The sequence below is a fragment of the Plectropomus leopardus genome, chromosome 7, assembly GCF_008729295.1.
Source record: "Plectropomus leopardus isolate mb chromosome 7, YSFRI_Pleo_2.0, whole genome shotgun sequence".
NCBI classification, from domain to species: Eukaryota; Metazoa; Chordata; class Actinopteri; order Perciformes; family Serranidae; genus Plectropomus; species Plectropomus leopardus.
The window spans coordinates 2981324-3004242 of NC_056469.1; the positions used below are offsets into that span (position 1 = coordinate 2981324).

Here is a 22919-nt window from a genome sequence, read left to right on the forward strand (position 1 = left end):
GCCAAAAAAGCTCTCTTTCCAGGTTTAGAAATGTGTAAAATACCTGGATCTACTGGCCCATAGAGCACGTGTACAGCACCCAAGCATGGCCGAGCGGGTAACTTCCACCAGAAGAGCGACTGACTTCAGGATTAGTGCCTCGCTAGCTTGAATGGGGGTCTAAAAAATGTAATCTTGCATCCCGTTTAGACTTACCAAATGTTATCAAAGTGCATAGCTTAAATCTAGAAAGTGGAATGAGTCTTTTAATGGGGGGTTTGACACTGACAAAAAATTATTTACTGATTCGCAGACATCTCTTTCCCAATGTAGGTCAATGGAGAAAAGTCTTTCTGGGCCCATGGGCATCACGACTGACTCAAAAGATGTAATTCCACTTTTGGCCACCATGTAAAATTTGCATCAGTGCCTGGCGCGCTTCCTGGGAGTTGTTCTGAGGCCGTGATGACGTTTCATGACTGAATTAAATAAATAAATAAATGAGGCCTATTCATCTGACACCTGACAGAGTTTTTCCTTTGACCTGCCTGCAAGAAGGGTTTCTTGCAGAGGCAACATAACCATCAGAGCCAAATAGTTCTTTTCTTGATATTGTAGGATTCTGTATTTGTTATTGTAACCCATTTTGAGGTGAGATTCTCTTTAAGCATCCAAGGTTTTTTGTATCTTACCTTCACAATCTGCTGTTTTGTTTTAATTTTGCAAAAATGAAATAAAATAAAAAATAATATGAATAACAATAATGTTGAACTAAGGTCAGACAAAATTTGAAATAGAAATAAACAAAGATCTGAGGCAAAACAGATGAGCGGGAAGGCTGATAATGATATTGATAATAATAATGATAATAGATTTTAACAACTCATACCAATAAGGGTAAAAACAATTAAAAGAATATAAGCAGTAAACATGAAATAATCACAATATAAAAGACAGAATAGAAGAATAAATCAAAAGACAAACTAAAATTATTTGATTATAATTTTATTTGATATTTAATTATTATTTGATTAATTAAAGTAGATGACATCAGTGATAAAATCTATAAAAATGGGGTTTTAGAAGTTATTTTAAAAGAAGTCACTGATTCCCCAGGTGTGTATTTCACCACTTCTAGATAGCAACATTTAGAATGCACATTTGCAGCAGCAAATGACAATTATTTTGGGTTAGATATGCAGCAAATGTGGCACATAAAATACAAACCAGATGAACTAAAATTAAGCTCATCAAGAAAATGACCTCACTAAATTGTAAAACTAAAATGGTATGGGATTTTGACAATGTTTTACAGTAGGTTTGGTAGATATTCATCTGATATGCAGCTGAAGCAGAATGGAATATTGAGAGACGGAGGCAGATCGTGATAGCAAAGTGGAGCAGAGAGGCTGTGAGTGGAAACTCATCCTCCTACTCTCTGCTGTCTGTCCAGCATTTTAACAGCCAGCCTCTCTGAGCACCAAACATTATGACTATCAAGGGCTACTAAATGAAACCAACAATTAGCCACCCTGCTGCCTAAATTTCACAAAGTAAATGGATAGTTTTGGTCCTCGTGACACAGTCAGTGTTGGTCGGAATGCCGTGAGACACCACAGACCACATTTGCAACCTTTTTAGTGGGCTGTTACACTCTGAAATCTCAGCTTTGAAGCTTTAATAATCTGCATCACAATTCTGATCCATGTTTCTAAAAAAAAAAATGTTTTTGTGTCCCCTGAACACTTTTACTCAAAGGACCAGGGATCCATGAGTGCTCAAATGAAATTGTCAGAAATGTAAAAGCAGTTAGTTACACCTACCACTATTTAGTGACCCTCAGAGGAGCTTTGACAACCTCTTGAATCGTTGATTTGGGCTCCGGTGTTGGCTGCTGTTCTTTACATAGTTGCAGCAGTGACAGACAGTAAGTGGAGCTGGCAGCTGGCTGTCTGTGGACAGAGTGAGCTCTGCGGCAGGAGCAGCAGCGAGCAGCAGGGCCTAATGGGACCTGATCAGGAGCTTAGGTCACTGCCATCTCAAATACAGCCATGGCACAGCAGACATCAGCGCTAACTCACCTTAGATTAGAGGCTGGAAGCATGGCTGTAACGCACTCTGACACCTCAAAGCAAAGCCTCATCCATGGCATTTCAATTACCTGCCTTCCCTGGCTCATGTGGATCTCAACAGTGCACAGTGCACAACCAGGCCCCGAGGACTCCCACCAGGTGCCAGTTTGCCCTGGTTTCAGGTTGTAGGTGGATACAGACAGTGCAGTAGGATTGTTTTTTTTGCTCTATTTTGTCATTTTTGCGTGGTTGTCCTCTGAATACATCACAAAAAGCATAGAACTGGCAGCAGTGGAAGGGTACCAGCAGAGCAAATGCAATGCCACATCAGTAGCTGGGTGAATATGCTTGTGCACCAAAGGATCCACATGTGTGAACTGTTAAAGGTTGTATGTCGTGTTGTCTGACCACTACTACCACCAAAAGTATTTTTACAGACCTGTTGTGAATGTCCACTCTCAAAGGCAAGGCAGCTTTATTTGTATGGCATATTTCAAACAATAGGGCAGTTCAAAGTGCTTTCCAGCTTATTTCCCCCAGAAATTGGCCGGCTCCGATCCGCCACTGCAGACAAGCAAATAGATTACACTCTAGTCTATGTGTTAACTTCCACTGACTCTGCTGCAATGTGAAGCAACTCCATGTCAGCTCCAGCAGTCCGGACTCTTGTGGATCAGATACGCAAGGCTCCATTTTTTGCCAGACGCTGGAGCACTTTGCATAAATTCAGATGAATTAAGCAGAGAGCAGACTGGAAGTGAGACAGCGACAAATCATTAAAATATCCTATTAATTTTCAGAATAAAACACGCCGTGTTGACGTCCGATCGTTTTTTACATAACTACATAAACAAAACATCACAATGGACGGATCCAGGCCTGGAGTCAACAGGTCAGAGGTTTTCAGAGGTCACTACCTACACCATGGGTGAGGAGAAGCCAATTATGGAGGTGGAAAACCACAAAAGTATTAATGGCAACCATAGAAAGGAAATGACGTGGAACAACATATCAGGAGTTATGGGAGTGGATGGTGCGCTATTATTAATCAGCTTCTGTACTGATATAATGTGATTCTGTAATTGCCGCAGGAACTCCTCGGTCTTGCCACTCCAGCTGATCTGGCAATGCTGCACCGTGCCGGACTCAAACCACAACCGGTGGGAGTTGACGGATGACAGAGCACAGCGCAAAACAGCAGCTGAGCCCTTCTGTAACACACACACACAACACATGAAAGTGGTAGAAATCCAGGGTCACAGAGCTATAAAATATAAACACATAATTAAGGACGCAGAGTAAGAGGTAAAATATATCAAGGTTAAATTCAAATTTTGATTAAATGAATTTAATCACCATTAAAAATATGTGCAGATAAAAGGGTGCAAAGACAAAAAGGTAGGACAGATAGCAGGGCCTTTATACAGAGGGAAGAGATGACATGAGTCATGCATACAGTCATAAGCCACATTTCAACCAAAAACTGTTGTACCTTTGAAACCAAAAGTACAGGGATGTAACTAGACCCTAAATCGGTTCAGCATTTTCACCCGCTGCTCCATACAGCTTTCGCTGTGTTTGCTTGTTCACCGGTGATACAGAGAAACGTCTGCACCTTGTTTGTCCGCAGATTGGGGCTGCATGCCAACACTTGTAGAACAAACTAAAAAAAGGCTGGAGTGAGAGTGATGGGATGTTTAAAAGTAGTAGGTTTTTGCATTGGCTCCTTTTCAGGTAACTGCAGAGGTTTAGTACAGCTGGAGCGCACAGCAATGACACTCTATCACGTATTGAAGATTCACTAATTTCTAAAAATTTGTGTTATCCAAGAAAGACAATAAAAACAGATGAAGTGGTCAGTTAAGGTTTTTTGATGGATTCACATCTTCAACTAATGAAGGGTTCCATTGATACCATCCACAACTTTTCAAAATGGAAACACAAAAAATGCAAACTGAACTGAACTGAACTGAACTGACGTGAACTGAACTGAAGCTATACCTTCTTAAAGGCATTCAGTCATTCAGATTTCCCGAATTGAGCCTAAACTAAAGCTGCAGGTGGTAATACTTGTTAGTACCATTTAGTCATAATTCTTCTACCCTTGTCCTATTAAACAAAGGCAGTATTGATCTTCACTGGGAAGCCAGTGAGGGATCATGTCCTTGAATCAGCACTAGCCTCAGCCATCACCAGTCACACAGAGACATACATCAGAGACTGCAGGTGAAGAGAGGGTTTTGTAAAACGGAGCAAAGAGGAGCTGATGAGTAAGTACAGCGTTAGAGAGAGAAGGTTCCTACTGCAGTGTATTGTTCTTTATTTATTTATGAATATAGTTTTTGGCCGGAGCGCAACAGCACAGCCAGCCCTATTAACACAAATGTCTGACACTGAGAGTGATTCCTATACGCCTAATCCAGATATATAAAAAAAACTCCCATGAGATTTTGTGTTTCAAGTGATTATTTTAACCCAAACCTTCAGTTGTCCCAACAATAACCAAGTGTCTTGTCACACCGTTAAATAGCGGGACAAGAATATTTTGGAAGCGGCTCAAGGGAGTTTTGCAAATCTCAGTTGAAGTTACACCATTGGGGCAGCTGTGGCTCAAAGGTAGAGCGGGTTGTCCTCCCATTGCAAGGTTGGTGGTTTGATCCCCAATTCCTCTAGTCAACATGTTGAAGTATCCTTGGGCAAGATACTGAAACCCAAATTGCTCCCTAAGCTGCACCATCAGAGTGCGAGTGTGTATGAATGGTTACTGAGTAGCAGGTGACACCTTGTAAGGTAGCCTCTGCCGCCAATGTGTGGATGTGACATATAGTGTGAAAGCGCTTAGAGTGGTTGGAACACTAGAAAAGCGCTATGCAAGTGTAGTCCATTTACTATTAGTGGTCAGAAAGCCCCTTCCTGTATCTGTTTCAAATTAAAAGTCATCTAGCACTTCATACATGATCCAGCCACATACTTGGTTTTGTTTTTTTTTTGTTTTTTTTAATTTTATGTTTTATGAATTAAGTGTTTTGAGTATGTTGAAAATTACTCCATTCTAAAGTATGTTGTTACAAATGACATTTGAATGGTTCCAGCCCTTTTAAAGTCAAAATATAAAATACTGAAAAGTCATTAAAATACACATTTCTGATACAAATAACACAAATGCTGCCCATTGGCTGAATAATCTGCCAGTGGCGTATTCCTGCTCCAAAATCATTATATCCGCCTTTAGAATTCTAGTCAACCTCTGATTCAGACAATATGGCCTATAGCATTTCAGAAATTTTATGTATTATTTTTTATGTATCAAGGTAGTTTTTTAGCTATTAGTCATTGCAACATGAAATTGATCATCTCCAGTATGTTTCATTTTTGTGTCCTTTAGAAGCTAATGACTGACACTGAAGTAACCAACAGGTAGATATAATATCTTATAAAGGCTAAAGCTAAACTTTTTTTTACATTAAATAAGCCAATTTATTGTCAAATTAAAAAATTATGTATTGTCATTGTTAAAAAAAAAAAAAACAACTAAAAAGCACAGCATCTCCCAGTTACGCCTTTTTTTTTTTTTAAGGGAAGAGTTGCATACGTGCGTGCCATCCATCATCTCACATTGTCTCCACATTATGGAAGAAAATCTTTCCCTCTGTGGCATTTTCCCTCATCTTCAGTCAGACACTCGACCTACTGCACAGTCGGTTTCTTTAAGTCTCAGCCCTCCACGTTCATCCACAACGTTTGCATACAAATCCAGACAGCGCAGCGCAAACACTCTGTGTGTGTGTGTGTGTGTGTGTGTGTGTGTGTGTGTGTGTGTGAGGCAGACAGCTGCTGGCAGTAATGGGCTTTCTCTTTGCAGTGCAGAGGAGTGCTGGGCGCTGACCTCTATTTAGATGGCCAGAGAGAGAGATAAAGTCCTGTGATGAGGACTCCCCTCAAGCCCAGCGAGGTCACAGCTGCTGTCACTCACCAGCACACATCTCAATCTCACCGACTGTGTGTGTGTGTGTGTGTGTGTGTGTGTGTGTGTGTGTGTGTGTGTGTGTGTGTGTGTGGGGTCTCTTAGCTGCACATGTTCTTTTACAGTGCGTCAACACCTGTGCATTTTATTTCAATTAACCTTAACAGCCTGGTAATACCTTTGTGAAGCTGATCTGTGTCAGGTGCACTTTGTCGTTTTTAAGCTAGAGTCAGTGCTGGATGTCTAGATTACACTAACTCATCATTCTCACAGTCAAAATTATTCAAATTTACAGATCTTGTAGAATTTCAAGTAGCACAGGAAATGTTTAAGGCTGAAAATAACCTACTACCAGGGAATATTTAAAAGTTGTACAGTGAGCAAGAGGGGGGGTTATGATTTAACGGGAAAATTTTATTTCAAAACTTAGTCTTTGTACCACCAGGAGAAGTTTTTGTACATCAGTCTGTGGAGTGAAGCCATGGAGCAGTTTCAGTGTGGATCTAAAACAAACATAAACCAGTTTAACCCTTTAGGGCCTGTTGTAATATGACACACACTCATATCGCTCTGTGCACAAAATGCGCTTCTCAAAATCAAACTTTAAAAAATGTTATATATTAATATTATTTTGTAATTTCATTCAACGTCAGTCCTAATCATAAATATCAAATATTCATAATTATACAGATTTTTAACCCTTTAAATACCAGGTTTTTGTTATGATGCCATTATCCTTATAGAAAAAAAATGTGAGTATACTACATGTAAAGTAGATTTATTATAATAATATTATTATTATTATTTATTATTATTATTATTATTTATTATTATTATTATTATTATTATTATCATCACAGCCTAGGATATGACAATGATTCACAACAACATCAATTTCTATACTTTTTTTTTGTGCGGTGTCAAATACTCATGCTCATACTGCTCTGCACACAAAATGAGCTGTTCAAAATCAGGCTGTAAAGAATATTATACATTAATATGTTTTTTCTACTTTTATTCAGTTTGTTTTTTTATCAGTCCCATCATAAATATCAAATATGTATTAATTTTTTAGAAGTTTAACCCCTCAAATCCCAGTTTGTATGTTTTTCATGATGCCACTATGTTTTCAGATTTTAAAAAAATAACAACACAAAAAGAACAGTTTTTAATATACTACATGCTTAATAGATTATTAATGTTTTGATGATCACAACTTCGGATATGCCAATGATTAGCTGCAACATTGATGGTGAAAAATCGTAAAAATGACACCCAGATATAATACAATGCATGTCTTTATGCTTTGATGGCTGTGGGATCAAAAGTCGCAGTTTGAATGGGTTTCAGTGGAACATTGTTTGCACTTAACAGTATGGATATAACAATTTAGTTTCCACAGTGTATTTTAGACTTATTGTAGGAGCTGAGCTGAAAATACCAATATTAAACAAAAGTACACAGCCCTGCCAGAATGTATGCCATATGCTTGAACACAGCCAAAATGATAAAAAACTGAAGAAAGAAAAGGGCGTAAAATGCACCGAACAGCCTCTAAGGTTTGAAATAATAAATGAAAACATGATTTTCACAAGGCACAGGGATGAAGAGGGGGTTTGACAATCAACAGCTGTTTACAAGGTTTACTGTTTATTTATTTGGTTACTTAATATTTATTTTTTCCTAGTTCATCTTCCATTTTTTTGTAAATAATAATGTAAGTTTGTAGATATTTGATTTTGGGTATGTGGGTGTATGCATATGTTGAATTAGCGTATAGGTTTAGGTGGGATTAAATTCATTCTTCTGACTCCTTTTCAAATAAGTAAACCAAGTCATCATGTGTTTGACAATTTCTTTTGATTTTATGTTTATAAAAAAGGATTCTGTCTATCCATTTGCTTGAATGATTTTTTTTCTTTTTTTGCATGTTCTAAATAAATGTTCAAATCAAATGTGTTAGAAAAATAACAGCAATAATGATGACTTTGGTCTTTTTTTTCAGTCTTCTTGATATTTGATTTGTGCTTCTGTTTGACTCTGAACACCCAAACCCCCCCATTGCTTGTCGCTTTCCTTGACCTTTCATTCAAGCACTTTTTTTTTAGATAAAAAACTGTCAAACCTTCTCTTTCAGATCCAGCGCTCCAGAAACAAGCAGATGAAGGAGATGTTCCCAGAAGGCTTTGGGATCCACCACGCTGGCATGCTGCGCTCTGACCGCAGCCTGATGGAGAGCATGTTCTCCAAAGGCCACCTCAAGGTGCTGGTGTGCACTGCGACCCTGGCCTGGGAGTCAACCTGCCGGCTCACGCAGTCATTATCAAGGTTCTGTTTCTTTGTTTTTGCTTCCTCTCTGGCTTTTTAGACGTCATGCTTTGTCTCCTGCTGTCTTCTTTCTTGCTTGTATTTTCTGTAAGCACACCTTGAAGCATCCGGGTAAAGTAAGTCACCACCCTGAGGTGATAGACCCACAGGTACCCCAGAGGCTCCAATTACTAAGTAATTGGTAATTTCATGTATTGCAGTTTTGTTAATTGAATTGAAACAAAACACACACTGACTTTAAGTCAGTGCCCTTAAAGTGGCTCGTAACATTTTACACACTATCAAACCCCGATTGTGCTCTTTTTTGCTGAAAATATAAATCTTTTAACTGTCTCACAGATATATATTGTTTAATTTTGGCTCCGTAATTTTTGGCTTCAACCCTTTGAAACCTAGGTCAACATCACTTTTCTTGTGCTACTTTCAGATGCCTTTTTATTTATTATTTATTTATTCAAACCTCTGGACTATGAGCAAATACTGTAGGTTCAATTTTGCATTTATTGAAGGTTTTCAAGCACTTTTTTTTAAAATTTTCTTTTTTTTTTTGAAAATGTATTATTATTTCCTTTAAAAAATGTGTACATACATATATATATATATGTGTATTATATATATATATATTCCCATTAAATGACACAAGTTTTCGGTCATTTACCTTCTCATATTTCTAAAAGAAATCAAGCTAATTTGCTGAAGTCCCAAAGGCTTTCACAAATTTCTGTTTATTAAAGATTTATGTTAATATTGGAATTACATTTAATTAGATCAAATTAAAAATCAAATCGTTGAGAACTGTTAAAAAAATGTAATCTGCTGTTGCTAAATCAGCTTTAACAATATTGGCATTAAATGTGATCAAGCCCCATCCCGATTATTAAATGCACAATCTTACCATTAATGGTAGCCTCATTCAAAGGTGCAGTAGCATTAGTTTGTGTTATAGTTTCTGACATTAAGATAGCTATTTGTTGTGCAGATGCACATACATTAACTTGAAGAGAAATTTTCATTTTAATTTTAAATTTCCATATGAATTGGCACTCACCATAATCCATTTTTTACATTATTAAAAAGGTTCTTCTCTTATTGTTGCACTGCAGGTGAAACACTTATAGTTATTTCATTCTGAGCATATTTTAAATGAGCAGCCTTTTATTCATATGTAACAAGATATTTACATAAATACACATTGTGCGTATGTTTCAAACCCTCTGAAGTCTCATGTGTCTTGTGTCTCTAACAGGGAACTCAAATCTATGATGCCAAGCGCGGTTCCCTGGTGGATCTGGGCATCCTGGACGTCATGCAGATTTTTGGGCGTGCAGGTCGTCCCCAGTTTGACAAGTACGGCGAGGGCACAATCATCACCACACACGAGAAGCTGAGCCACTACCTGACCCTGCTCACCCAGCAGAACCCCATAGAGAGTCAGTTCCTGAGCAACCTGGCCGACAACCTCAACGCTGAGGTCAGACTCCCAACGTCCTGTTTGGACATGATTCACATTCATGTTTTCTCCGTTCTCTCAGTCTAAATATAAAATTATTATTTTTTTCTTTCGGAAAAAATCAAATCAGATGTGGAGAGGGGGGTTTGAATGTATTTCTGGTGGAAATTTAAAGTGGAAAGGGACAAAAATGTAGTAAAATCTTGACAGATTTTAGTTTCATCATCTTGTAAAATGTTGGGGGAAGCTTCTTCATATGAGTCCGCCTGTAACACAGAGCTATGTGATGACCAAATATTCACCATTCTCTGTGTAATTTTTTATTACTGCTAATTAGGCAATCTCATTTGAAATTTTTGGAATTAACGTGTTTTTAACGCCTGCTGTAATTATGTGCTCCATTTCAACACCTCACCATGTTCTAACACAGGGTTCGTATGCATTACGGAAATATATGGGTTATGATTTGAGTAATTTCCAGGTCAGGATAAGTATGGAAAAAGAAAAATATTTTTGTTTCCAGACAATAGAGTGGTGAAGGGATGACGTATTTTTGTAGGCCAACCAGTAAGTTAGCATCACACTGGTTCCCTCATCTTAATCCTTATGGGATTTTTGATTATCACCAAAAATAAGCTCTGTTTACGATACTTACAAGTTTTGTTCAGCATGACTCACAGATTAACTTTTGTGTGTTTTGAAGCGTAAATGAAATCACCAGAAGCGAAAAGCTATTGTTAGGCTATAAACCAACTACATCAAGGTCGCAGGACTTAAACTGCTCCAAATAGTTTCGACCTCTGATTTGATGCTCTTAATTTTCGACAAAACTCTCCTGCTAGCGTGACCACAATCGAAAAATATAAACAGATAAATGTACAAGTTGGAGAGCTGCTGTTGCTGTAAAGCTGTAAAGCTGTAAAGGCGGCGAGTGGGTTTAATGAGTTTCTGTGTCCGCTGTGATGACGTCTAACACCCCCCGATAAACACTGTAGTCACATGTAGCTGCTTGTTAGGTTTGACAAGTAAAACCTTAAAAGTTCAAAAATTGGGCTTGTGCAGATGTATTTTCATGTTGCAGAACAAAATTTCTAAATAGAGTTAACCACAGACCTTATTTAAGTCGTTTTACCAAAAACCCATTCAAGACGAGGGAACCGAAAGTGCTAAAAGGCTAACGGACCTCTGCGTTTTAGGACTCATCACTTCATCACTCTATTGCCCTCATATGTTTTTCTGAAAGATCAAATCCAGAATTTGTAAAGATAAGAGTTACAGAGTGGTTTGTTTTTTTAATGGTATTTGGAGCAGGCAGCCATTGCATCCAAATGGTTTACCACTGTATGTGCAGGCCAGAGCGAGCTCGGTGTCATCAAAAGCAATGCAACAAGTATGGCGTGCGGCTGAAAGCACACTCATGCACAGAGCAGCCTGTAAAAAGCTCTGCACCAAGTGACTTCAAAACTGTAGCAAATGTAGACATCTGGGAACAAATTATTATGAGAGAAAATGTGGCAATATCTCTGAACTGCTTGTGTGCATAATATCCCAAATAACCAAATGTTAAGCTTGTCTGAGCATTTATGGATTCATTAGCACTGATGGAGTTTTCAGAAAAGTAAACACACTATGTTCCCTGCCTGAGGAAACCTTTATGGCTGCATTCATTCTCAGTGAAAAGTAGGAGTTACCTAATGTCTTGATAATTATTGCTGTTTTTATTTAGTACTAATGGACTGAAATCTGCTGATGCACTTCAAGCACAAAGCCTTTATCAGATTATATAGGACATCAATGATTTTTCTTTTAACAGAGCACATCATTCAAATCCACAATCAGCAGAAAAACAATGTACCAAAGTAGTAAAAAGTAAGAGTGAGTGACAAATAAAAAATGAAAAAGGCAAGAAAATGGAAGGAAAAGGAAGAATGGGTGCTGTTTTTTGTTTTCTGCTAAATGCTTTTTGAAGAAGTGCATCAGCAGATTTGTCAGTGAATTAGTGAAAATCCCCAAAAATAATGCTTATTTTGTTTTGATAACACATTAATTTTGTTGTTCCCTTTCATATCTATATGAAGTCAAAAGGTCTGAACTGTGCATTTTGAACAAAAGCATGTTGCAGTGTGAAGAAGTCTGACAGTGTTCGAGCATAGAGACTGCAGTGTCCAGGAGTGTCCACTAGGTGGTGACAGAGACCACTGATGTTATTGTCTGTGTGTTAGGACTCTTCTTCTCTCTCCTGGATTTAGATTGCTCTGGGGACAGTCACCAACGTGGAGGAGGCAGTGAAGTGGCTCAGTTATACTTACCTGTACGTCCGCATGAGGGCCAACCCACTGGTGTACGGCATCAACCACAAGGCTTATCAGGTCAGTTATCAGAATGGGATTCATTTTATTCTGCCTGTCTGTCCCTCAGAGATCACATCATACCAAGGCTTAATTTAACATCAATCTAAACTTGATTGCGACTGATTGAGCCACTCGTGTCAAATATTTCCAGAATTCTGATTATCAAAAGTTTTATTCTGCAAGAAACTAAACATAAAACAGCTTGGCAGAGAATGTAAATAACCTAAATATTTCAGTCCCATTACTAGAAATCTTCAGTGAATTTCAAAAGTAAGTATTTACATTTTTATTTTTTTTCCAGATGGATCCCTCGTTGGAGCTGTACAGGAAGGAGCTTGTGGTGGAGGCAGGCAGGAAGCTGGATAAGGCCAGGATGATCCGCTTTGAGGAGCGCACCGGATACTACGCCTCCACTGACATGGGGAGGACTGCCAGCCACTTCTACATTAGATACAACACCATAGAGGTACGCAGCGGTGTTTCTAGAATTTGAGGACATTGGGGTCTTAGCCCAGAGTATGGGGTTCGAGGGGGATCCTTCTGTGGGAATATTTTTAATGAGCTAGCTCTATTTTTATGCACATGGCATCTTTTTTACCCTTAAAGATGTGTTTGTTTGTTGTTGTTTTTTTGCTTTTTAGATTAGTTATGAACTGTGGTAAGAAAAAATATTGCAACACTTACTATAAACACCACGTCTGTAATGCATTATGAAGGCAGTCATAGTGAATTATAATGCATTCATAATGTTTTATGGCTACACTCATATACCCACATAATGCTTACTGATGCATTACATCAACAGTCCTAAAACATTATAGATGTCTTTTGGATCATCAAGGGTCTTTTGGATGTTTTTGACTAGTTATACACTAGAGGTTGAATGCTGGGGCTTATAATGCATTTTAAATATCTATATTCACCTATACACACATCAACAATTACCTGTTGTAAGGACTCAGTGTGATATAACAGCCCATGTTGTATCATACATTATCATTGTATGTGTTAAGTAACGTGAGGTGCAATGAAATGCATTTATAATAATTTATGCTCCATCATAATGTTTCATTGTGGGTGTTAAGTTCAGTGTAATCATTTTCATGAATTTACAAGAGTCTGTGCTGTATCATAGCATGATTAATGCGTACCATACACTACAGTACTTTGAAAATACATTTAAAAGACTGAAGTCTGATGCCCTCTCACAACTAAACACAAAGTATCAGAAAAGTTTTTGTCACTTAATCAGATTTTTCAAAGATGGGAACTTACAGGGTCACTATTTGCTAGATTATTAACTTCAAAAAGGAAAAAAAAAAGACAGAAACTGTTGCAGCCCTTGAAATCCAGTGAGTATGCTATATGCTGAAGCTAGCTAGCTAGCTAACTACTGACAGACTATTAGCAAGCTAAGTTAGCTACTGGAATACAACTAGTCAAGAGCATCCCTAAGACCCTTGCCACTTATAATTCATTGTCAATCACATCTACAGTGTTCTATGACTGTTGATATAGTGCATCAGTAAGCATTATGTGTGTAGTTATAAAGCGGTATGAATACATTATAATTCATTTGTATAACTATAGGTGTGGTCTTCACTGACAGTGTCACCAAGAGTATTAATAGTTGGTAGTATCTATTATTGAGTAGGCTGCAGAAACAACTACGATCATTAAAATGTTTATTAACTAGATTTGGAAAATAGTTACGTGTATATATTTATGATAACGGTATGTCAGATATAATGACTTATCCTGATCGCAACTCTATTAACCCTTTCTCTTCTTTTTCTCTCCTTTTCTGAAGACTTTCAATGAGCTTTTCAACTCTCAGCGAACAGAGGCAGACATCCTCAGTATCGTGTCCAAGTCTGAAGAGTTTGAACAGCTTAAGGTGAGAGGTCATCATGTGTAAACTACAAGAAAATTTTAGTTAAACACTGACATCTCACTAACAAATCCAAAATAAAAGTTGTAATTATTAACCTGTAGTCACCCACCAAGCAAAGGGATTTTCTTTTTTTTTCTAAAACATGGAAAGAAGGCAATGGGCAACTTGAGATAAAAATTGCCCAAAAAAATAGCTAGAAATTAGAAAAAATACAAGAAAATTACGTGGAAAAATAAAAGAATGACTTGAAAAAAGTGCTTAAAATAATTATGATTATTTTATGTAACATAATTTTGAATATAATATAATTTTTATCATAAATATCTGGACTTTTTTTCCCCATCTTATTTTTAAATTTTTTTTCTTAATCTACTTATTTCTTGAAATTATTTTTTTTTTTTTTTTTAATTTAAATTTCAAGTTTTTTTTTTCAAGTTGCTCACTGCCTTTTCCCCATGTTTAGGGGAGAAATCAAAACAGTTTACTGAAGTTTCAAAGGGTTAAGTCTACATTATAGCCAGGTGTACCCACAGTCTGAGTTCACATGTGCTTCGTGAGAATAAACTACATGATAAAATGTGAGTGCATCATGGTGCTGATGTGTGCCCGCAGGTCCGTGAGGAGGAGATGGAGGAGCTGGAGCAGTTGCTGTATAACTACTGCGAGCTGCCGGCTACAGGCGGCGTGGAGAACGGCTACGGCAAGATCAATGTCCTGCTTCAGACATACATTAGCCGAGGAGAGGTGGACAGCTTTTCCCTCATCTCAGACCTGTCCTATGTGGCTCAGGTGAGGGAAAATGAACAACACACAACTATACTACAAGATCAAACATTAAATCAGTAAATAAACCCTCAAAATCTCAATGTTCTGCTGACATGGTGGCCCAACAGTCACCTATCTGCATATAAATTCAAACTTCTTATTCTCTTTTTTTTGCTGCAGCTTTGCTCAGTGTTCTCCTTCTTGTCACAGCATTTGTTTCATAATAATAATAATAGTCATAATAATAATGTTAATACCTTTGTTTATATAGCACCTTTAAAAACAGACTTTACAGAGTGCTTTGATGAACAAAGCAGAGCAGAAATTAAATACACAGACGGCAATACTATGACAAAAAGCCAAACAGACCAACTGAACACAAGTGAGATGAGAGAACGAGAGTTAGGATCATATAAAAACCAGAGGGCAAATAATGCAAGATGCAGGACGCACACTGTCAGTGTAAAATAATACGAAAAAAAAAACTAAAAACAATAAAACAATCAAAAGGAAGTAAAAAAGATAAGACATAAATGAAAAAGATGAAAGAAATAAAGTGATAAAACTCAGATTAGTGGTTTAATATGATCATGCTTTTAATGTGCTGAAAACTACAGTGAAACTGAGACTTACACTGTGTTTTTCCAAATCTTTATATACCTCCAATTATGGTCTACACCGTGAGAAAGATGATCATTTTAGGAGAAATCTGAAGCTCACTGAAACACTGCACCCAATCTGGGAGAGAGTATTTTAAAAGACAGCATTGAAATGATTTTGGGTGGATGCCCTTTTTTAGTTTGAGCTCATACTGTACTGTATTGCAATAGTCCTGCAACAATTAGTCGATTAATCAATTCATTGATCAAAAGAAAATCACTTGCCTATTTTGATAATTGTGGGTAACTATTTTGATAATTGATTAACCTTTTTAGTCATTTTTAAAGCAACGAAGAAAAACCTTTGCTAATTCAAGCTTCTACAAAATTTGCAGATTTTATTTGTTATACGTGATAGTTAATAAAAAATAATTTGAGTTTGGGACTGTCGGTTTGACAGACGAAGCAAATTGAAGTTGTCACTTTTATCTCTGGGAAATTATGATGAACGCTTTTTTTTTTTTTTTTTCCAAATTTTCAACATCTTGTAGACTAAAAGTGATTAAAATGAAAAAGACACTGAACATCAGCACATCTGAGATTACTCATTTATCTATCAGAAAGGACTTAATTCATTCCATTAATTTGGAGTTATTTAAGAAAGTTGGTTAACATAAAAACAAGAAATGAAACACGTATATATATATATTATATATATATATATATATATATAAAGAATATAAATAAATGTAATTAAAAAACAAAATAACAATAAAAGAATACATAAATGCATAAAGAATAAAAATAATAAACAATAAATTAATTAATAAATGATAAAATAAAATAAAAAAAATAGATAAATTATGAAATATATTCATGTAAAAAAACAAAAACTTAAATGAAAGCCAGAAAGTAAATAGAAAACTTTTGTAGACACAAATTGCAGTTTGTGGCTGACCAAAAATCTCCAACACCCAATGTCATAAAGTGGTAGCACTTTATGACATTTCTCCACTTTAAATGTTCTCCACCAGCTGCAGCTGAATATTAATATGTCTTAAGGCTGTGTTCAGACAATTTTTCTTCATTTCATATTAAGATGAAAAGTGGAAGGATTCATTTGTAGTAGTACACTGGCAGTAGTTACTGCAGTGTGAGACAGTATTTTTAATACGGAGCAGAAGAGTATTAACAAAGATTAGCGATATCCTTTTTTTGGTGCATCTGTTCTCCCCAAACATCAGGTCTTATTGTGTCCGGCCAGACCTTCAGTCTCACCCAGCTATCAAACAGATTTCAATAATCCCCCTCCAGAGTGCATTCAGACCTCACCACACAATCACATCACATTAACACCTGACCAGATCAATCAGCGCCCGAGCGGACTTGAGCAGTCTATCAGCGAGCAGCAGTGCCACCTGACCTCCCCTCCACAACCGACATGAGCAATCCATCAGCGCACAGCTGTGGCCAACCTGGACGTCTGCAGCAGGCCAGACCTCCCTCTGATCACACATGATTAATCACCAGTTTACTGCGTGATGGAGCGTCCAGCTGCTGCCACTGACTCCCGCTCACTCGTTGTTTTTCAGCTTTAAAGTTCAAACTGTTGCGGTCTATGATTGCAGCAGTAACAGGTACACGTCTGGGACTGATGTTGATTCAGCTCTTTTCCCTCTGTCACAGAACGCTGCTCGGATCGTCAGGGCTTTGTTTGAGATCGCTCTGAGGAAACGCTGGCCGACAGTGACCTACCGGCTGCTCACCCTCTGTAAGGTGATCGACAGGCGGCTGTGGGGTTTTGCTCACCCGCTCCGCCAGTTTCCCAACCTCAGCTACATTGTGCTGAACCGCCTGGAGGAGAAGAAGCTCACTGTGGACAAACTGAAGGAAATGAGGAAGGATGAGATCGGTAAAAACACTGCATTCAGACTGTATGAGTTATTCTAAATGACATAAATTGGCTGGATTAATTTTTTTTTTTAAAAAAAAACATGGGAAGAAGGCAATGATCAAAATAAAATGACACCAAAATTACCAGGAAATTGGTAAAAAAAAAAAAAAAAATAATTAACCAAAAAAAAAAAAAAACGACAAAGTACAAAAAAAGAACAGAAATGACCTGAAAAAAATAATTCTGTAAAATATTTTTAAATATAGGGTTAACCTTACTTTTCCTTGGGTGGTTTAATTATAGATATTATTTTAGACATTCTTCCCTAGATTTAATTTTTTTTTTTTTCTTAATCTGTTTATTTCTGGCAATTTGCGGGGTATTTCTTCCCAAGTTGCTCATTGCCTTTTTCCCATATTTTCTAAAGAAATCAAAACAATTTGTTCAATGGTATAAATTTATGTAAAAGGTGTCTGAAAGCAGCGCAAGAAAAGTGAAGTTGACCCAGGTTTCAAAGGGTTAAAATAGAGGTATAAAGCACCTAGAATTCAGGTTTAAATTTGCTATCAAGTTTCAAATGGTGATGGCCTTTATTTATTTACCTCTAGGGAGGTACAAATAGACTGTGGTCTCCTCTTTTGAAGCCTGAAGTTTGGCATTTTGGTGGTCAGCCTTCAGATGTGGATCATAGAAATAAAAGATGCTCACTGAGAGTTTTGGCTCTAAATTAAGTGAGTTTTAAAAGGCCACTGCCAGAAGACTTGAGGGTTCTATAAGGCTCATTAGACAAAAGCAATTCTGATAGATAGTTAGGACCAAAATCATTAAGAGCTTTAAAAACTAATAGGATCTTAAAGCCATCATCAGTCGTCTCACACCATGCTGCTGCTGTGAGACTTGCAGTCATTCACTCCAGTTTGTTCTGTTTTGCCTTTATTTAGGTCTGTGTTAAGATACCGTCAGCTGACCCAGTATGTCTATATCTGATGTTTCACATTAAAAGCCTTCCAGGACCTCAGAGGATATGATCCCTCTTTGCACCTTTTACTGTGAAACAGCCAAAGGAAGTTTTGATTTTCATTGAAGTGATCGAAACAAAGGCTGAGGTTGAAGTTCATTCATTTTTGTTAAAAAGACAAACATAGAGCAGCAGAGTGATGTGTACGACACTACTGTGTTGCTGTATTGATACACTAAGCTAAAATGAGCGGCCCAGCTGTTTTTTTCTATATTTGCTTTTATTTGGGGAATTACTGTCATCTGCATGAACTACATCATGTTTACTCATAATTATGACATGAAAAGCATGTTAATGCCAGGTGTGTTGTTTCCCAGGTCACATTCTGCACCACGTCAACGTTGGGTTATCAGTCAAACAGTGTGTCCACCAGATCCCCTCCATCACTATGGAAGCCAGCATTCAGCCAATCACACGCACCGTGCTGCGTGTTCGCCTCATCGTCACGCCTGACTTCCGCTGGAACGATCAGGTAAACATGGATGACATATGTTGCAACATACGATCATACTGCTGTTGTCGGCTTCTCTTTATATGAAATAGTTTGAAATGGCAAAATGGAATTGAAAGTACACATCATAGTCATGTTGAACTCGTCACAAAGATACATAAGATTGCTAAAACACAAAAAAACACGTATTTTCCCCAAATATTTTCTTTTTATTCAAAATATTTCTGCAAAATATACCTATCACTGAGTAATTTATGTCTGATAATGCTTTTTTCTTCAAATTTGGTAGTTGTATAATTGATTTGAAGTTTAATTCCTAGTAGGACTGAAAAAGTCTCCTTAAAAGTGTCAAATCTAATTTTCCTTAAAGTCTCTGGAAACTCAAATCACCAAAAACTTTCTTAATATATAATTTAGGGTCTTAAATGCATCATAAAAAGCATAAAAAATGATCAGACATTAACCTCAATCCAAATTTGAAATATTGTCATTTTAGTTTTTCCAGTTTCCTGAAGCTGGGTTGATTTGGGTGTGGTTATCCCCGATCCATATCACCTAATATGGATGAAGACAATCTAATATTCAAAGTTCAGCTCTCAGTTGAGATTAATTTAACAAGACAAACTGAAATCCCTCAATGCTCCTTTCAATAGAGTGCGTTCAGAAACATCAGCCGGAGCACTCTGGCATAAACTGGAGCGTTGGAATGTACCGTTCGGTTATGCAGAGCAATGCACTCTGGGACCGTCTCTGGGAGATGTACCACTCCAAGTCAGCTTTGCTCCATGGCTGTCGTCATGGAGACGAGAGACAGATGACAAAGTTGGGATCCAAGGAGGTGTCAATCAAAACATGATCTGCGACGCCAACAAAGTCTGGAGAAATGCTGTTTTCCTCAAAATGAGCTGCTTTCAACTCACTTTTCTAATAGCTGGGAACATTTATTTTCACTCAGATTTTTGAAGATTAATAAGACACTCGCCTTTGATAAAATATTTGCATTCATACTATGCATCATATATGCACCAATATCCAAGGTGCATGGAGAATGAAAAAAGTCAAGTTTAAGCTTGTGGCCTCGTGGATGACCCTGAGTTTTTCGTTAAACTACAAGTGTTGCTGGAGCTCTTTGATCTCATCTTCTTACTATTTCATACCATGTTGCTAGAGACTTTAAGCTGTAGGAGCTCTGTAGATAAATACTACTTCACTTATTGGTTTTCCATTACAGATTAGCACAAACTTAAGCGATATTTTTTAAATTTCGATGAAACACAATTGCAAGATAACTGCGTTGTCATTGAGTAATATTATGTTATTTCTCTAGTGATATTACCATGGCAATGGATGTCCTAAACATCAGCAGGTTTATGTATATTACAGCCGCTTGATAAAGTCAGTCTTTTATGCTGTAATTTCTTTGTCTCGCACAAGAGTTAAGAGGATCTCAGTCTCTTTCTCCATATTTTGTAGAAAGTGATGTGACTGCTCCTTATTATGATTATTTGACTTTAATGGCGTTTGGAGTCCATACAGTTGCATTACTGTCACTCGGTGTTGAACATCATATGATCTATAAAAGCTAAAAAGTGTTTCCATTGAAGTTTTTCAAATCGCCTGAAATACCACCTCATCTGAGTGTAGAAACTTTTTTGCGATAAACAGGAGTTTTTTCCATCAGGCGTATTTTATATTCGCAATTGCAATTTGTGCAATTTAAGGGTTAATGGAGACAAGCCTACTGTTGCATTGTGGCCTCTAAAGCTCAAACGCAATTTACATACAGATCTACAGTGCAGCGGTGAGTTATGCTGTGAATCCAGGCTGACTAGAGCTGCTATTCTTCATGATGGAACAAGCTACAAACTTCTCAAGCCTGCAGTGTGTGAGAAATGGATACAAAATATATTTTCAGTAAATGGTTCGACTTTTACCCTGAAACCTCTCTGTAGAACTGCAAGTCTGTCTGTCCAGGGAAGGTTGGATCTTTAAATTCAGCATTATTCTCATCCTTCTGTCTCTTGAGCAGCAGCAGCACACAAACACACACACACACACACACACACACACACACACACACACACACACACACACACACACACCCACCCACCATACTACTTCCTGACAGTCAGTGTAGTCATAGTTGCATTTTCTCAGTGGAGCAAAAAAGAGCTGCTCCTCCTACCTTGTTATTCTTACAGCCATGGAATCTCCATCTGTCCTTGAGAGCCCGAATGCCTCCGGGCCTCGCCAGCATGTCCCACCTCAGTGGGCAGACGGGCCAGAGGGGATCATGGGAAGCTTAGTCCGGAGTTTGTCGTGGAATCTGAGTGGAATAGGAAGCTCATTGTAGCGAGGCTGAATATGAAGATGAATGTTTATGTCCGATTAGCGATGCATGCTCCAATCATGGGAGAGTGGTAATGGAAGACCGGCTGGCTTAGCCCTGATCCGGCTGCAGAGCCACGACACATGTACCGACACATGAGCCTCCTTCCTGATGGCACCCAGGAAACACCACACTGACACATTATGATGAATACTGCCATTACCAGCAGACTATTGTTTATTGTTCTTTTATAAGAATAATATAAGATATTTATTTCAAAGAAACTGGCAATGGATTGTTAAGACTGATATTTCAGAATCAGTAGCAGCTTTATTGCATGCACATACAAGGATACTGACTCCGCTCTTATGTTGCTTTCAGTAAACATACTGTACACCAGGAAGGCACAATATTGGGATTTTTTTTGACGATATCTGAAATTATTGTACATAACAAGTCATTTAGCTGATACCCAAATTCACTTATTTCCCCACCTAATTTTAGTGACCATCAAGCCTCTTCTGTAGTGGAATTTACATCATATTCTGCATATTCTATCATGATTACCAATCAGCAGATGGAGACATGAAATACAATGCTTTCAGTGTAATATTCATTCATTGTGCAAAATAAGAAAAATACTTCAACTCAGGCTCAATGTCCTGTACATGTTCACTTTGTGTTTATATACCTGTATATATATTTATATATCTATGCTTTTGATTTCGGCAGATATTACAATGTTTGCAATTCAGATATTTCATTTTAAAGCCAAAATCTGCGTGGAGTTTGTGTATTTTAATGGGTTTTATTCAGTTTGTTCATTTTACCCCCATTGTGACTTCCTGTTAAAAAGAATAGGTCTAATATTTTTTCCCCTCAATGATGCAGGTGCACGGGTCAGTGGGTGAGCCCTGGTGGCTGTGGGTGGAGGATCCCATCAATGATCACATCTACCACTCTGAGTACTTCCTCCTGCAGAAGAAACAGGTTTTTAATTATCATTATTATTATTATTATTATTGGACCTGGGTAACATTAGAACAGTGTTCCTCAAAGACTATGTCACCACTGATGTGTGTCAATTATGTTAATGTGTGTGTGTTTTTCTCTCCAGGTGGTAACAGGAGAGCCTCAGCACATCGTGTTCACCATCCCCATCTTCGAGCCGTTGCCCTCTCAGTACTATATCAAGGCGGTGTCTGACCGCTGGCTCGGAGCCGAGGCTGTCTGCATCATTAACTTCCAGAACCTCATCCTACCTGAGAGACACCCTCCACACACTGGTAAACACACACACACACACACACACACACGCGCACACACACACATACATTTATGATGTGACAAGAAGGAGTTGACTTAACTTGGCCTGAATTTAAAATAGTGATGCTTAGTCTCTTAGTCTGTTACAGTCCAGCAACAGTTGGTGGACTATTGGACTCTTGAATATTTCCAGCTGTTAGATTCCAGTTGCTTCAGTTCCTTGTTAAGAGCCAGACAGAATACTGCCCACTTGAATCCAGTCAGTGGTGGAAGAAGAACTCAGACCGTCGTTTCTTTAGGTATACATAGCAGTATATCGCAATGCGTAAATGCTCAATTATAAGTAAAAGCCCAGGCACAGTGATTTCAGGGATTTCAGTTTGTCTTGTGGATAAAGCAGGTGCCCCATAAATGAAGGCAATGTCCTTGCCGCATCGGCCGCGGGTTTGATTCCGGCTCGCGGCCCTTTGCTGCATGTCATCCCCTCTCTCTCCCCCTTTCATGCAACTAATCTTCTGTCCTGTCTAATAAAGGCAAAAATGCCAAAAAAATAATCTTT

General features: G+C 37.9%; 1 protein-coding gene across 1 annotated transcript in view; it reads left to right on the plus strand.

Annotated features, from left to right (window-relative positions):
• ascc3 (activating signal cointegrator 1 complex subunit 3) overlaps positions 1-22919 on the plus strand; it is a 202737-nt gene that overhangs the window by 129038 nt on the left and 50780 nt on the right. The window contains 11 exon segments of the mRNA XM_042490728.1: positions 8153-8306; positions 8309-8343; positions 9590-9814; positions 12043-12162; positions 12446-12610; positions 13955-14041; positions 14651-14827; positions 17089-17314; positions 18632-18786; positions 21986-22084; positions 22212-22380. Of these exon segments, the coding sequence (XP_042346662.1) occupies positions 8153-8306; positions 8309-8343; positions 9590-9814; positions 12043-12162; positions 12446-12610; positions 13955-14041; positions 14651-14827; positions 17089-17314; positions 18632-18786; positions 21986-22084; positions 22212-22380 (1612 nt within the window).